The sequence below is a fragment of the Paroedura picta genome, chromosome 2 (genome assembly GCF_049243985.1).
Source record: "Paroedura picta isolate Pp20150507F chromosome 2, Ppicta_v3.0, whole genome shotgun sequence".
NCBI classification, from domain to species: domain Eukaryota; kingdom Metazoa; phylum Chordata; class Lepidosauria; order Squamata; family Gekkonidae; genus Paroedura; species Paroedura picta.
Window position 1 is genome coordinate 173,838,143 of NC_135370.1, and position 15,926 is coordinate 173,854,068.

The following is a 15,926-nucleotide window of genomic DNA, read 5'->3' on the forward strand; positions in this document are numbered from 1 at the left end:
TCTGACAGAAACTGCTCCCTGAAAACAGCTCTAACATGACTGTGACTAGCCCAACATCACCCAGCTGGCTGCACACGGAGGAGCGGGGAATCAAACCCGGCTCGCCAGGTTAGATGCCACTGCTCCTAGTTTGAGTCCATCTCCTGGGAGACTCCCAAATAAACAGGAATGTAACGTGTTACACACACATAACACCCAAGAGTAAATTTTAAAAAACAGCAGCTGTTCACAGGCACTCCACACCTTGGCATGGAGAGATTCCCGTCTTGCTGTGCCGTATTCTACCTCTGAAGATGCCAGCCACAGTTTGGTGTCGTGGTTAGGAGTGTGGACTTCTAATCTGGCATGCCGGGTTCGATTCTGTGCTCCCCCACATGCAGCCAGCTGGGTGACTTTGAGCTCGCCACAGCACTGATAAAACTGTTCTGACCGAGCAGTGATATCAGGGCTCTCTCAGCCTCACCCACCTCACAGGGTGTCAGTTGTGGGGAGAGGAAAGGGAAGACGACTGTAAGCTGCTTTGAGACTCCTTCGGGTAGAGAAAAGTGGCATATAAGAACCAACTCTTCTTCTTCTTCTTCAGTAATATCAGGGCTCTCTCATCCTCACCTCCCTCACGGGGTGTCTGTTGTGGGAAGAGGAAAGCAAGGCTACTGTCACCCGCTTTGAGACTGGGTAGAGAAAGCGGGATATAAGAATCAAGACTTCTTCTTACTGGCGGAATATCAGGGACTAAATCTACCAGGCCTCACAGCCCGTAAAACCCAGAGCAGCCAGAAAACAAAGTGTTTTCCTGCTTCTACGAGGCAGTCTTTCGGGTGCTTAAAAGAGGGCAATCATGTCCCCATCCCTCTCTTCCAAGCTTACCACACCCCGAATTCTTAGTCACAAGTATTATACAGGATTAAGCGCTCACAACCCTCATTTTCCTTCGCTTCCTGCTACTGACGACCGCACAGCTATTTGCGGTTATGAATTTTGCAGCGACAGTTTGACGCACTTCATATTTCGAAACTTGTCCCTCGGAGCTAGTCTTCTGGCCGAGGAGCTGCATCACTTTCAAAACAGACGCCTCCAGCTCCTTCTGGGCCTCTTCGAAGTTTAGTTTGACTTCTTCTTCGGTCAAGGAGGTTTCGAGGGTGGGTGAACCGGCATGAAGACCGCTAGGGAGAGTCTAAGATCCGAAACAGGAAACAAAAGAAGGAGGAAAGATAAGGCCCATTAATTCCAATGCAGTTTGAGGACAAAGAACAAGAAAGCTATCACAAAGAGGCGGAGCCATCTGCAAAATGGCTGCCACAGGGGGAGGAGCCTAACACAAAATGGCTGCCACAGGAGTTGGGGCCAACCACAATGAAATAATAATGATATATTTTTTTAAATGGCTGCCACAGGAGGAAGGACCAAGCACAAAATGGCTGCCACAGGAGTTGCAGCCAACCACAATGAAATAATAATAATAATATATTTTTTTTAAATGGCTGCCACAGAAAGAAGGGCAAAGCACAAAATGCCTGTCATTCAAGGAGGGGCCAACCACAAAATGCCTGACAAGGGAGGAGGGGCCAACTACAAAATGCCTGACAGAGGAGGAGGGGCCAACTACAAAATGCCTGTCAGATGGGACCTTGGGATCCCCCAATTTTAAAGCTCATCTCCAGGTGACAGAGATTGGTTCTTCTGGAGAACATGGCTGCTCTGGGGGGGTGGACTCCATAACATTATACTCCACTGAGTTCCCTCCCTACCCCAAACCCCGCCCACTCCCGGCTCCACCCCCAAAGTGTCCAGGTATTTCCCAACTCAGAGCTGGCAACCCCGGAGTGAGGTTCTGCTTAACTGTAATAGTAACGGGTGTCACGGGAAGTATGATGAACCACAAAATGCCTGTCATGGGAAGTGTGGCCCACCACAAAATGCCCATCATTGAAGGCAGGGTTCACCACAAAATACTGTCACAGGAGGTGGGCCAAAATGTGAGGGAGTGAGATTATACACAACTGCAATAGTAACTGGTGGGCAGCCATGTTGGTCTGAAGCAAGAGAACACAGTTTGAGTCCAGGGGCACCTTTAAGATCAACAAAGGTCAGTTCTTATAAGCTGTTGTGTTCCTGCACACCTTAGCTATATCTGAATGTACACGAAAGCTTATATCCAGAATTAACCTTCGTTGGTCCTAGAGGTACCACTGGACCTCAGCTGTGTAATAGTAACTCTTCAGCAGTATAGGCCAAAGCTTTGCTGAACAGGATATTTTTGAACATCAACATATTTTAAAATACTTGCATGACCTTCAGTCCTGCTGTGATGTTCTCTGTGCTGTGCTGCATGCACAGCTAATCAGATCCCCAATGACCAATCAGGTCTACTAGGCAAGACTCTCATTTGGTCATGCAAATAAGACAGGCAAGACCTTGACTAATGGACTGACTAATGAACTAATAGACTAATGGACTTTCTAATGAACTCCACACAGACAAAGGAAAGACACTTGTTAAGGAGCTCTACCCAGCCACAGGGAAAGCGCTTCCTGGCTCTAGCCCATCCCCTGGGAGACTCCCAGATAAGACAAGTTATGTGATGCATTACACACACATCCCAGAAGTGAATACAATATCCAGCAACTGTTCACACACTCCACACCTTGGCCCGGAGAGAATCCCATCTACCTCTGAATATGCCAGTCATAGTTACTGGGAAAATGTCATGGACTAAAACGACCAGATCATGGCCACACAAACTGGAAAACCCACAACAACTAAGCTGCTCTGGATCTACACATGGAGGGGGAACAGATTATAAACATCTAAATTTAAAAAATTATGAGAAGCAGACGCAGTTAGGTGGTCTCTCGTTCATATTCAAGTCACATGACTCCGGCACAAGGTTTTAAATCATTAACTAAATAAATATTTATTTTTATAACCTGCCCTTCCTTTCTTTCTAGTTCCTAAACTAGAGGAGGGCAGGATGCTGTTCCCACTGACTGCAGAGGAAAGGAAGTTCAGTAATGGGTTTAAACTACAATTACAACGATATAGTTGGAACCGCTTTCCCTGTGACTGGGAAAACATTTTTCACAGTCAGAGTAGTTCAGCAGTGGAATAGGCTGCCTAAGGAGGTGGGGAGTTCCCCCTCACTGGCAGTCTTCAAGCAAAGGTTGGAGACACACTTTTCTTGGATGCTTTAGGATGCTCTGGGCTGATCCTGCATTGAGCAGGGGTTTGAACTAGATGGCCTGTGTGGCCCCTTCTAACTCTATGATTCTGTGATTCTAAACATTACGGAAGTTCAGAAAATCAGACCAATGAGCAGCAACAGGCTACTCTGTCGCAAGAGAAGATTTGTTACTTATATGTCACTTTTCTCTACCAGAGGGAGTCTCAAAAAGACTTACAATCACCTTCTCTTTCCTCTTCCCACAACAGACACCCTGTGAGGGGGGGTGGGGCTGAGAGAGATCCCTGACATAACTGCTCTGGGAGAACAGCACTATCAGGGCTGTGACAAGCCCAGGGTCACCCAGATGGCTGCATGTGGGGGAGGAGTGGGGGATCAAACCCGGCTTGCCAGAATAGAAGTCGGGCCCACTACTCCAAGCTGGCACCAAGAAAGGTCCTATGCTCTAAATATTTCCACTTGGCCGAGGTGCTGATAAATGCATACAGTAAGACAAATACAGTAAGATAAATGCATACAATAAGACAAATACTTCACCTCAATATTCTCTGCAGGCTGATCTGACGTGGCTTTCACAGGAGCATCTACAGCGTCACCACTGCCGTCTTCCAGCTTAGTCTGGCCTTCTTGCTTTCTCGGCAATCGCATTTCCTGTAAAACATCAAACTGTGTTGTAAAAAAGACTTCCAACTGGATTGCGCACTCATCAGCCTGCTCGTCTGATTCATGAGCAGCACCGAAGATTTTTACTGGCATCTCCGACTCAATTTGTTTCTGCTTCGAGACAATGGATTTCTCTCCCGTGACAAGTTGCCACTTGGTTCAGGCAAAAACAAACACAGAAAGTCCACCGATCACGATAAGTCAACCGAAGAAGAAAAAGACTGACTTCAGGCTTTATTTCTCTGTACATATAAATAAAACAGTAAGTGGGTGCTGGGAGGGGCTGATATTCGTAGCCGACCAATCAGGTACGCTGTCCCAGGTTTCCCAACTCTGACTGGCTGTCCGTCCAACGAATGGCCAATCAAGAAGTGTCCCACCACTGGCCACATCCCCCTTCTTGTTGTTTAACCCGTTGTGAAAAGCTAGCACCGAAACCCCTCAAGAAATAAATAAAATCAATGCGCCATAACTTACAAACTGTGTCTTCTTTATAAGTTTGGCCCATCTGCCGTTCAGCTTTTGGAGCTCCCCAGAGAGGGCTGACCCCACCTCCTCATTACTGGCTTCGATCAAAAAGTTTCCAGCTTCGTTTAAAGATGCGTGCCTCGAGTTCCAGGCCGCCAAGGCCTCTGTGGGGATCTAGAGGGCAACATGAGGACAGACATTGTTGAATCCGTGGACTGAGGTGGACACTGACGCTGGAAGCAATCTGTGCTCTTTATTAAGGTCCCAGCGTGGTACAAGAAGAACTGGACTGAACCAACAACCCTGCGAAAAACCCCAACTTATATCCAGTGCCTGACAGAGGATCTGCCTGCCAGTGTGCGTTATTGGTCAGTTTCCGTTTAAACCAGGGGTAGTCAACCTGCGGTCCTCCAGATGTTCATGGACTACAATTCCCATGAGCCCCTGCCAGCAAACGCGCATTGATCAATTGCACTGCTTGCATCGATCCTGCCTCGGACCTTAAGCTCAGTCCTCAGCAGGACCACAAACACAACAGACGTGATGTCTGCCATTCATCCATAAAGTTTCTTTTATAAATATGAAGAATCAACCATGATGCTTTCTATATAGTTTCCGTTTTCAAGGACTTCTTCAGTGGTCGAGTCCATCAATGTAAGTTTGTTATAACAATACTGGAAAACTATTTGTTTGACTAACATTCCCCGGTATCTTTGAGCCAATGGCCTATTGATATTAAAACACTAATATAAGGAAAGGCTGCAGGATTTTCCCAGTATTGTTATAACAAACTTACATTGATGGACTCGACCACTGAAGAAATCATTGAAACTATCTAGAAACCGTCATGGTTGATTCTTCATGTATATAAAAGAAATTGTATTGGAATTGAATAGACTTATTAGCACAAGGGAGAGCCTCTTGTGGCGCAGAGTGGTAAGGCAGCAGACATGCAGCCTGAAAGCTCTGCCCATGAGGCTGGGAGTTCGATCCCAGCAGCCGGCTCAACGTTGACTCAGCCTTCCATCCTTCCGAGGTCGGTAAAATGAGTACCCAGCTTGCTGGGGGGTAAACGGTAATGACTGGGGAAGGCACTGGCAAACCACCCCGTATTGAGTCTGACATGAAAACGCTAGAGGGTGTCACCCCAAGGGTCAGACAGGACCCAGTCCTTGCACAGGGGATAGCTTTACCTTTACCTTTAAAACCTGAGTATGAGCCTCTTGTGGCGCAGAGTAGTAAGGCAGCAGACATGCAGTCTGAAAGCTCTGGCCATGAGGATGGGAGTTCGATCCCAGCAGCCGGCTCAAGGTTCCATCCTTCCGAGGTCGGTAAAATGAGTACCCAGCTTGCTGGGGGGTAAACGGTAATGACTGGGGAAGGCACTGGCAAACCACCCTGTATTGAGTCTGCCATGAAAACGCTAGAGGGCGTCACCCCAAGGGTCAGACATGACCCAGTCCTTGCACAGGGGATACCTTTACCTTTACCTTTATTATCACGAGAATATCGCCTTGGAAAGGTTCTTTGTTTTTCTGTTGATATTCCATTGTGAACCTTCCTTTTTTCATGTTGTAATCTTATTCGTCCATAAAGAGCAACAACACAAGTGAGATGGAGGTACCTTTTTCGGATGTGCCTTCCGTGTCTCTTCCAGCCAAGCCTTCAGCAAGCGGATGTTCTCGGTATAGATGGCCCACGAGGACAAAACCTTCTGCAGACTTGCACTCACAGTAGACATGTACTCTTTGCACGTGGATACCTTAAGCTCTACCATCTTCAATAGCTTGATCGTATCCTGAGGGACAGCACCTAGAAAGTTAGATAACAATGTTGCCGGTGGTTGCTTAACCAGAGGAGGGAAACCTCCTTTACACTCTTGACTAATCATCATTAGAAACGAGCCTGGTGGAATGAGCTCCCGGGAGAGCTGAGGGCCCTGACGGAACTAGCACAGTTCCGCAGGGTTTGCAAAATGGAGCTCTTCCGCCAGGTCTTGGGTGAGGTCACTGCTAGTGCTAGGGACATCATGGCCCCTCCTCAGGCTCAGCTGATTACATCTACACCCCTCACCTCTAGGGAGGTCTGCTCAAGGGATGGATTTTTAGTCCTCCAAGCTTTTGTGGCTGTAGGGGGCTGAATGCCTTGGGTAAAATGGGATTTTATGTGGGGATTTAATGGGGGGGGGGCTTAATGTGTAAGCTGCTGTGAAAAGAAGAAGAAGAAGAAGAAGAAAAGTGTCCAGAGTATATAATATTAAATATAATATTGGTAAAATATTAAATATAATATTATATACTCTGGACACTTTTATTATGCATAGGAGTTAACTCTGCATATAACAAGAACATAATCTTGCCTAATCCATTTTGTTTCCTTGGACTGTGATTGTGTATGACAATAAAGGTTTTCTGAGTCTAAGTATGTGTATGATTCCATGCCTTCAACCGCAAAGCACAAAATTCTGGATTATTTATTATTTTTGGAGACATCGGCACTGTATACATTGCACCTGCTGATTCCCAAGTTAGTTAAAAATTATATAATACACTAGCTTCAAGGCCCGTTCCTAAGAATGGGCCTTGAAAGGGCCCCCTCCACTGGTCCCTGGCCAGGCAGCTTAAGGTGGCTTTGGGCTGCAGCTCGCAGCCAGATCAAGTGGGGCAGGCGGGGTCTGGGCAGCTCATTAGCAGGGCTGGTACAAAGCTCCTTAGCAGGCAGGCAGCAGGCCAGGAGGCCCTCGTCAGCAGGCCCAGCCTAGCAGGTCAAGAGGCCCTCATTAGCAAGCCCTCCACCACAACTCTTTGCCCAGGGCCTCTCCCCTTACCTGCTGCTGGCTCCAGGCACTGAAGCATCTGAGAGCAAAGAGGCTAGAGTCCAGGGACGGAAGGCAGAAGCTGCAGGGGCAGGACCAATCAGGGCAAAGCTGGCTGCACCCTGATTGGCCCTATTCTAACTTGGACAGCCGGACACGTCCCACCCCCTAGGCTGTTTCATAAATATATAGAGGAACAACAATGGATACGGATGATAATGAGATATCCTTAAACGAAAATATGTTTGGATCACCCCAAATACCATTAAGACGACAACAATAAATCATCAGCGAACGAGACGGCAGCGAATTTTGTTGTTGTAAAAACCTCATTAGCGGAACAAGCCAATTAATAGAGCCCTTATGGGCTACGAATTAGAGCACTTCTATGCTAATGCAACCTTACCAAAATTAGCCGTGTTTATGATGTTGATCTTCTTCTCTTCGCATATGCGAAGCGCCGTCTCTAGCTGCGTGAGGAATCCTTTCTCTTCAATAAAAGCCTGGCCAAAATCAAAAGAAAGACAGTCAAGAATTCAAGGTTTTATTTTAAAAGAAAAACCCTGCAAGAAAGAAAACCAAAATGGAGAAAACCCATTCTTTCTGTACCGAGCATGATATTACTGAGTTAAGGAAGATGATGACTCGGCACGTAGTCTATAAAGCCGTTTAATCATGGAATCATAGAATCATAGAATAGTTGGAAGGTACCTCCTGAGTCATCTAGTCCAACCCCCTGCACTATGCAGGACACTCACAACCCTCTCACTCATCCACTGTCACCTACCACCCCCTTGAACCTTCACAGAATCAGCCTCTCCGTCAGATGGCTCTCCAGCCTCTGTTTTAAAATCTCCAAAGATGGAGAACCCACCACCTTCCGAAAAAGCCTGTTCCACTGAGAAACCACTCTAACTGTCAGGAACTTCTTCCGGAGGTCTAAACGGAATTCCTTTTGAATTAATTTCATCCCATTGGTTCTGGTCTGTTCCTCCAGGACAAGAGAGAACAACTCTGCTCCATTCAACTCTGCTCGAAGAGAAGATGGCAATTTCGGAGGGAGGACTCTGGGGCTTTACACCTTGCTGAAGTTGCTCCGTGCTCCGAAAGTCCACCCTTCCCAGCTTCCACGTCCAAATTCTCAAGGAATTTCGTAACCCAGAGTCGGCAACCTTGCTTTGAACTGTTATCTCAAATGAGATACTGCAAAAATTTTGTCAGGACCCTATGTGAAACAGAGACTGTGGGTGATCTGTCCTTCAAGAACTGCTTTGAATCATAGAATCATAGAGTTGGAAGGGGCCATGCAGGCCATCTACTCCAACCCCCTGCTCAATGCAGGATCAGCCCAGAGCATCCTAAAGCATCCAAGAAAAGTGTGTATCCAACCTTTGCTTGAAGACTTCCAGTGAGAGGGCGCTCCCCACCTCCTTAGGCAGCCTATTCCACTGCTGAACTACTCTGACTGTGAAAAAGCATCAGACCATTCTGGTGAACTAACATAATTGTTAAATATTTCAGTCCAAGGAGAAAAATTATTTTTTTTAACCATCTTGCTACTACTAAAATTATTTATTAACCATCTTGATACTAACTGTTCATAGCTTTACAGCGACACCTCCTGGCCACCTTAATGCAGCATTTTAATTCTTCCCTAATTCAGCAAGAACAAGTTGCAAATATGACTCATACCAAGGCGTGAGATACAAGAATGCTTTTGGAAAGCCAGCATGGCGTAGAGGCTAAGAGTGGCGGCTTTTAATCTGGAGAGCCAGGTTTTATTCCCCACCCCTCCTCCACATGCAGCCAGCTGGGTAACTTTGGCCTAGTCACAGTCGCGTTAGAACTGTCCTCGCAGAGCAGCTCTGTCAGAACTCTCTCAAGCTCCACCTATCTCACAGGGTGTCTGTTGTGAGGAGAGGAAAGGCAGGCGATTGTAAGCTGCTTTTAGACTCTTTCAGGTAGTGAAAAGCGAGGTACAAAAAACAACTCTTCTATTCGTTGTTGTTAAAAATGCTTCACAACAACCTTGTATGGTTGGGCGGGACCGTGGCACTGGAAACACTGAAAATCTGACTCGGATGGGGATAGGCAGTTACATGGTGGCGCAGTGGACAGTATCACAGAGGCAAAATTCAAACAGATGATTGGGAATGCAATAAGAGAGTTCACAGGGGACATCCAGGCCATCTAGTCCCACTCCCTGCTCAATGCAGGATCAGCCCAAAAGATCCATCTAGCTGCTGCTTGAAGACCATGAGTGAAGGGGAGCTCCCCACCTCCTTAGGCAGCCCATTCCAATGTTGAACTACTCAGACTGAACATCTTCTCCTGGTATCTAGTTGGTACCGTTCTACACGTAGTTTAAAGCTAATATGGCGGTTCCCGTCCTCTGCCGCCAACAGTAACTGCTCCCTGCTCTCCTCCAAGGAACAACCTTCCAGCTACTTCAAGAGAGCCATCCTGCCCCCCTCTCAGCCTCCTCTTCTCCAGGCTGAACATTCCCAAGTCCCTTAGCTCTTCATACATCCCCAGGTCCCAGATCATCCATCAATTCAGAAGAGCAAAGTGGTTAGGAGTGTGGACTCAGCCTCACCTCCCCCACCAGGTATCTGTTGTGGGGAGAGAAAAGGGAAGGTGAATGAATATAAGCCGCTTTGAGACTCCTTTGGGTAGAGAAAAGTGGCATATAAGAACCAAGTCTTGTTCTTCAGAAATATCAGGGCTCTCTCAGCCAACTCCCTCACAGGGTGTCTGTTGTGGGGAGAGGAAAGGGAAGGCAACTGTAAGCCGCTTTGAGACTCCTTTGGGTAGAGAAAAGCGGCATATAAGAACCAAGTCTTTGTCTTCTTCTTTAACATTCCACAAGACTCTTTGCTGCTACAACTGCAGACCAACGCTGCTACAACTCCTGGATGCAAACTGGACCCTTCTTGGCTTGCACCTAGGCAGAGCCACAAAACTTACATTCCAGTCCAACAGCAGGGCCTCCACGCTCTCCTTGGTCCCATATCTGATGTGCCAGATGTTCAGCTTTGACGTCAGGTGCTCCAGGATAGATGCACAGAACGAATGGTAGTATTCCACGAGGATGTTGAAGTCTACAAGCTGGATGTTGCTAAGCCTGAAACGAAACAGCTGCATTCAATTCGGACCATGCGAAACAGGGGTCCCTATTGTTTAGAGGAAGTTACCCCAAAACCAAATGGTCTAGGCCAGGAGTGGCCAAACTGTGACTCTCCAGATGTCCAGTGACTACAATTACCATGAGCCCCTGTGAGCATTTTATTTTATTTCATTTTATTTCATTTATTTCATTTTATTTCATCTTGGGCAGCCATGTCAGTCGGTGTAGAAAGGACTCACCTTGACGGACCAATTCTGAGCAAGACCGTTTAGTGTGTTCATATAACTAAAAAGGAAACTATATAATTTACGGGCACATTTCTATGCCAACTGGCACAGTAAGAACTCTCAGCCCAAGGCCAGGAGTCTGGCATCTGGAATCAGCACAAGCAGCAGGGAAGCCCGCTGGCCAAAGAGCCTGCTTGTCAGCGTGCAGCTAAATCTGGTCAAAGCCATCATTTATCTTCCCCCAAACACTGACATCAAGGCCCCACCAATCTGACAGCCGCAACCACCTCCTTCTCATTTCTGCCAGCTTCTCAGGCGGTACCAGCAGCATCCCCGTCTCATCTCTGTTCTGGAAGGACCGCAGGGTCTCTGAGCATTCTTCAAAACAGCCCATCCAGCTCTGAAAGAAAAAGCATCACAGGTCAGCTGTGGGCTTGGCGGTTAAGCGCACATTATCTGGTTAGGACCATTTAGATCGTGGCTATAACAGTGCAGAGCTTACAGAATCACAGAATCATAGAGTTGGAAAGGGCCATACAGACCATCTAGTCCAACCCCCTGCTCAACGCAGGATCAGCCCTAAGCATCCTAAAGCAATGAGGAGACCGTATTGCAGCTTCTTACCCTGCACACAAGGAGTACCTGCCCTACTTCTCGGCTCAATTAGCACTCAGTGTGAAACTGCACAATTTGCGCGTGTGTGCATTTCTGTGCATGCTCAAAGTGTCATTGTTGCAGCTGACTTATGGTGTCTCCAGCAAGGGCCCTCCTTGGTAGTCTGTCAGCCAAGTCTTATGGCGACCTCAATAAGGAGCTTTCAAGGCAAGAGAGAAACAGAGGTGGTTGGACATGGCCTTCCTCTGCAGAGTCCTCCTTGGTGGTCTGTCAGCCAAGTCTTATGGCGACCCCAGCAAGGAGCTTTCAAGGCAAGAGAGAAACAGAGGTGGTTGGACATGGCCTTCCTCTGCAGAGTCCTCCTTGGTGGTCTGTCAGCCAAGTCTTATGGCGACCCCAGCAAGGAGCTTTCAAGGCAAGAGAGAAACAGAGATGGTTGGACATGGCCTTCCTCTGCAGAGTCCTCCTTGGTGGTCTGTCAGCCAAGTCTTATGGCGACCCCAGCAAGGAGCTTTCAAGGCAAGAGAGAAACAGAGGTGGTTGGACATGGCCTTCCTCTGCAGAGTCCTCCTTGGTGGTCTGTCAGCCAAGTCTTATGGCGACCCCAGCAAGGAGCTTTCAAGGCAAGAGAGAAACAGAGGTGGTTGGACATGGCCTTCCTCTGCAGAGTCCTCCTTGGTGGTCTGTCAGCCAAGTCTTATGGCGACCCCAGCAAGGAGCTTTCAAGGCAAGAGAGAAACAGAGATGGTTGGACATGGCCTTCCTCTGCAGAGTCCTCCTTGGTGGTCTGTCAGCCAAGTCTTATGGCGACCCCAGCAAGGAGCTTTCAAGGCAAGAGAGAAACAGAGGTGGTTGGACATGGCCTTCCTCTGCAGAGTCCTCCTTGGTGGTCTGTCAGCCAAGTCTTATGGCGACCCCAGCAAGGAGCTTTCAAGGCAAGAGAGAAACAGAGGTGGTTGGACATGGCCTTCCTCTGCAGAGTCCTCCTTGGTGGTCTCTCAGCCAAGTCTTATGGCGACCCCAGCAAGGGGCTTTCAAGGTAAGATAGAAACAGAGGTGATTGGCCATGAGTTTCCTCTACAAAATCTTCCTTGGTGGTCTCCCTTCCAAGCACTGACTCCGCTTTGCTACCAAGATACAAGAAGATTGGGCTATACCAAAACTTATGGCGACCCCAGGAAGGGGCTTTCAAGGTAAGAGGCCTTCCTCTGCAGAGTCTTTTATTGTGTTTTATTGGATTGCTGTAAAGCGCAGGGAGACTTTTTGAGAGCGGCGGTAGAGAAATGTGAAACGAAATAAATAAATTGTGTAGCGAGAAGCAACTTTGTATAGAAAGAGAGAAAGTTCTAGTAATCTGCCTAACTGTTCTGTGCACTCATTCTGTTCAACTGCGGTTCTTGGGAGGCAAGCAAGAAGGAAGTTTGCTCAAAGGAACAGGAAGCCTCCGAAGAGCCAATCCGAATACTGGAGGATAGTATTTGAAAAAAATTCAGGAAGTTCCTATCCTAACTATGCTAAGTACACATACCTGCTGGATTTTCTTTGTACACATCTGAATCATGCACACTCCCTATCTTGCATATTCCAAAGGCAAAAGCGTATAGCTTTTTAAAAACATTTCTCAAACCTACCTGGATGGATCTCATTTTGCCTTCGAGGGCAGCCATGGTTTTTTGGTGGGCTTGAGGGCCCAGGAGGTCTTCTGCCAACTGCTGTTCGATCTCTTGGAGCCTGGCTTCAAGGGCGTCCAGAGGACAAGGCAAAGAGCGGTCCAGCTGTGCTTTCCATTCATTTATCTGGACAAAGGCAATTCAGAATGGAACGTTCGGTTAGCTCAAAGTTTTTGTAATAGCACTTCAATGGACTGATTGGGGCATAACACTGCTTAGAACAGCAGTGTTCATGATCCAGTTCTTAATATATTTGGTGCTTACAAGTACATAGATTTACTGTATCTCAGGCTCATTTTGCACATTAAGGTAAAGGTAAAGGTATTCCCTGTGCAAGCACCGGGTCATGTCTGACCCTTGGGGTGACGCCCTCTAGCGTTTTCATGGCAGACTCAATACGGGGTGGTTTGCCAGTGCCTTCCCCAGTCATTACCGTTTACCCCCCAGCAAGTTGGGTACTCATTTTACCGACCTCGGAAGGGTGGAAGGCTGAGTCAACCTTGAGCCGGCTGCTGGGATCGAACTCCCAACCTCATGGGCAGACAGCTTCAGACAGCATGTCGCTGCCTTACCACTCTGCGCCACAAGAGGCTCATTACACAGAGGCAAACCCAAATTTCCCAGGCTTCACGTGGAGTTTATTGCCACAGTTTTACGAGGCATGTTATGCCCCTTGAATTTCACCCAGCCCTCATCTCTGAGGTCCAAACTACACGTGCCAAATCAAACTCCAATTGGCCATTCAAATGCCCAGCTGGTTCTGGCACCAGGGAAGGTAGAGCTACCTCCTCTAACCTTTGCCATTTGCCTAAGTGGAAATGCTCCCCTCCCCTTTTCTGGGCTGCTTCAAGTCTTGGTGAGGAAAAAAGAAAGACCACAGGACTTCAGTGCCAGCGACACAAAATGGCGGCCGCCTCAAAGCCCCTCCCCTCCGCCAATGACCTGAGAGGTGAGGGAGCCCCACGCCTCTCGCATCCTGAGGGAATCTCTGCTCGGTTCTGCCTCTTTCCTTTTTGAGGCGAGGACAGGCAGGAAAGCTTTCTTCTCCGCATGAAATGTTTCCGTAAATGACAGCATCTCCTGGGATTGTTAACAAAAAGGTTATTGTTGACAAAGCGGAGAGAGGGAGTGAGAGAGAAATATACACAGTCATCCAACCAGGTACAGTATCAAACACTGACAAGGTGACAGGCACACAAGTATTTGTTTATTTGCTTTACTTATATCGCTCCTTTCTCCTCCTTTCTCCTCATTTTATCTAGTCGGACACTTTAACCGCTACACCATGCTGGCACTTAAAATTTATCAGCAGGGGTAATCAAACTGCGGCCCTCCAGATGTCCATGGACTACAACTCCCATGAGCCCCTGCTGGCAGGGGCTCATGGGAGTTGTAGTCCATGGACATCTGGAGGGCCGCAGTTTGACTACCCCTGAGCTAGAGTGTTATATCAGTTAGGACCACATCCTTTGGCGGTCCATCCCACAGCAAAACTACTCTGTGAAAAAAATTTCCCTGGTATCTAGCTGGTATCATTCCGCAGATAGTTTATCTCACAAACTGGCGGTAGAGAGTGTCAACCCCAGTAGTTGAGGATGCGGAGACTAGACGAGTAAGACTATGCCATCATTGTTGCTACTGTGACTAATTGGTTACTAACTATTGTAATTTTATTGGAACTTATTGTTATTGTATGGTTTTTAGGGGATGGGGTTATGTAAACCGCCTCAAGCCTTCGGGGGGAGGCAGGATATAAATACAATTATTATTATTATTATTATTATTATTATTATTATTATTATTATTATTATTATTATTATTATTATTATTATTATTATTATAGCAGCAGCCATTATTGGGGGTCCTCTCCTCTGCTGCCAACAGGAACCACTCCCTGCCCTCCTCCAAATGACAACCTTTCAAGTCCTTCAAGAGAGCCATCCTGTCCCCTCTCAACCTCCTTTTCTCCAGGCCGAACACTCCCAAATCCCTCAGCCTTCATCACAGGACTTGTTTCCCAGGCCCCGGATCCTCCTCGTCGCTCTCCCCTGACCCCTCCCCATTTTGTCCAATGCATTTTTTAAGTGGGGCCTTTTTGAAGTGAGGTCAGCAGTGCAGTCCACAGTGGGACTATGACATTTTGAGATTTTGATGTGATGCCTCTGTTAATACGGCCCAGTACAGCCAGTTTACCTGGGTCCTTCATTTTAGCTCCCCTGCCACGGAGATCTTGACCTCATTGGGAGCACAGCCTAATTATTCCCCTTCCTTCCGTGTATTTATTTATTTCATTTATACCCCACTTTCTCCCTTGGTGCGAGCCCAAAAACGTTTACAACATTTCCCTCTTTTCCATTTTATTCTCAGCTCTACCCTGTGAGGTAGGTTTGTCCGAGCATGCAGAAATGGCCCAAGGTCACCCAGTGACCTTTCATATGTATTTATTTATTTCCTATACTGCCCTCCCTTTTGGCTCAGGATGGTTTACACAGAACAAGGTAGAACTTAGCACAGTGAAGATTCCCTAATTCCCTGGATCTATGGCTCTCAGGATGACCAGCCCTGGGCCAAAATGCACCTACCCAGATACTGGCAGTCTTCAAGCAAAGGCTGGATACACACTTTTCTTGGATGCTTTAGGATGGTTAGGGCTGATCCTGCGTTGAGCATGGGGTTGGACTAGATGGCCTGAATGGCCCCTTCCAACTCTATGATTCTAGGATTCGATGATACTGAGGGCTACTTTTGTTCCCAACATCACTTTAGTTAGAAGAGAGTGAAGCGCAGGAAACAATAACCTTTTGTTGTACACAACAATGCAAGGCTTACCCCATTATATCGTTTTGTATCTCTTGTGATTATGGAGAGGAACTAGAAGTACCGTTTACAAAGTGACTTACTTGGTACTTCTTGTAAAAGCCAACATCCTCTGTCTCTGTCAGCAACTCTGTCAACTTCTTCTCTTGTGCGTTCAGCCAGCTCAAGGCCTCTTGGGCTTTCCCCTGGGAAACAGAACAAAATGTGGCCCTTTCTTTGCCCCCTCCTCTCACAAGACAGTCCGTTTGCATTGCTGTTAGAAACGGTACCCTAGCAAGCCAAACGGTACCCTAGCAAGACTAGAGGTAACATTTCACACGATTCACAGAATTCATTACTCCGT

The 15,926-nt window shown here is 47.3% G+C and overlaps 1 protein-coding gene across 4 annotated transcripts in view; it reads right to left on the reverse strand.

Annotated features, from left to right (window-relative positions):
* The window catches only part of SYNE2 (spectrin repeat containing nuclear envelope protein 2), a 293,618-nt gene that overhangs the window by 230,289 nt on the left and 47,403 nt on the right, over positions 1 to 15,926 (reverse strand). For all 4 annotated transcript variants that reach the window (XM_077323895.1, XM_077323896.1, XM_077323893.1 and 1 more), the window contains 10 exons: positions 15,667 to 15,768; positions 13,709 to 13,846; positions 12,728 to 12,892; positions 10,769 to 10,881; positions 10,095 to 10,251; positions 7,534 to 7,630; positions 5,937 to 6,124; positions 4,322 to 4,486; positions 3,719 to 3,832; positions 1,001 to 1,174 (listed from right to left, as the gene is read on the reverse strand). In XM_077323895.1, the coding sequence (XP_077180010.1) occupies positions 1,001 to 1,174; positions 3,719 to 3,832; positions 4,322 to 4,486; positions 5,937 to 6,124; positions 7,534 to 7,630; positions 10,095 to 10,251; positions 10,769 to 10,881; positions 12,728 to 12,892; positions 13,709 to 13,846; positions 15,667 to 15,768 (1,413 nt within the window). The remainder of the gene's footprint in view (positions 1 to 1,000; positions 1,175 to 3,718; positions 3,833 to 4,321; positions 4,487 to 5,936; positions 6,125 to 7,533; positions 7,631 to 10,094; positions 10,252 to 10,768; positions 10,882 to 12,727; positions 12,893 to 13,708; positions 13,847 to 15,666; positions 15,769 to 15,926) is intronic.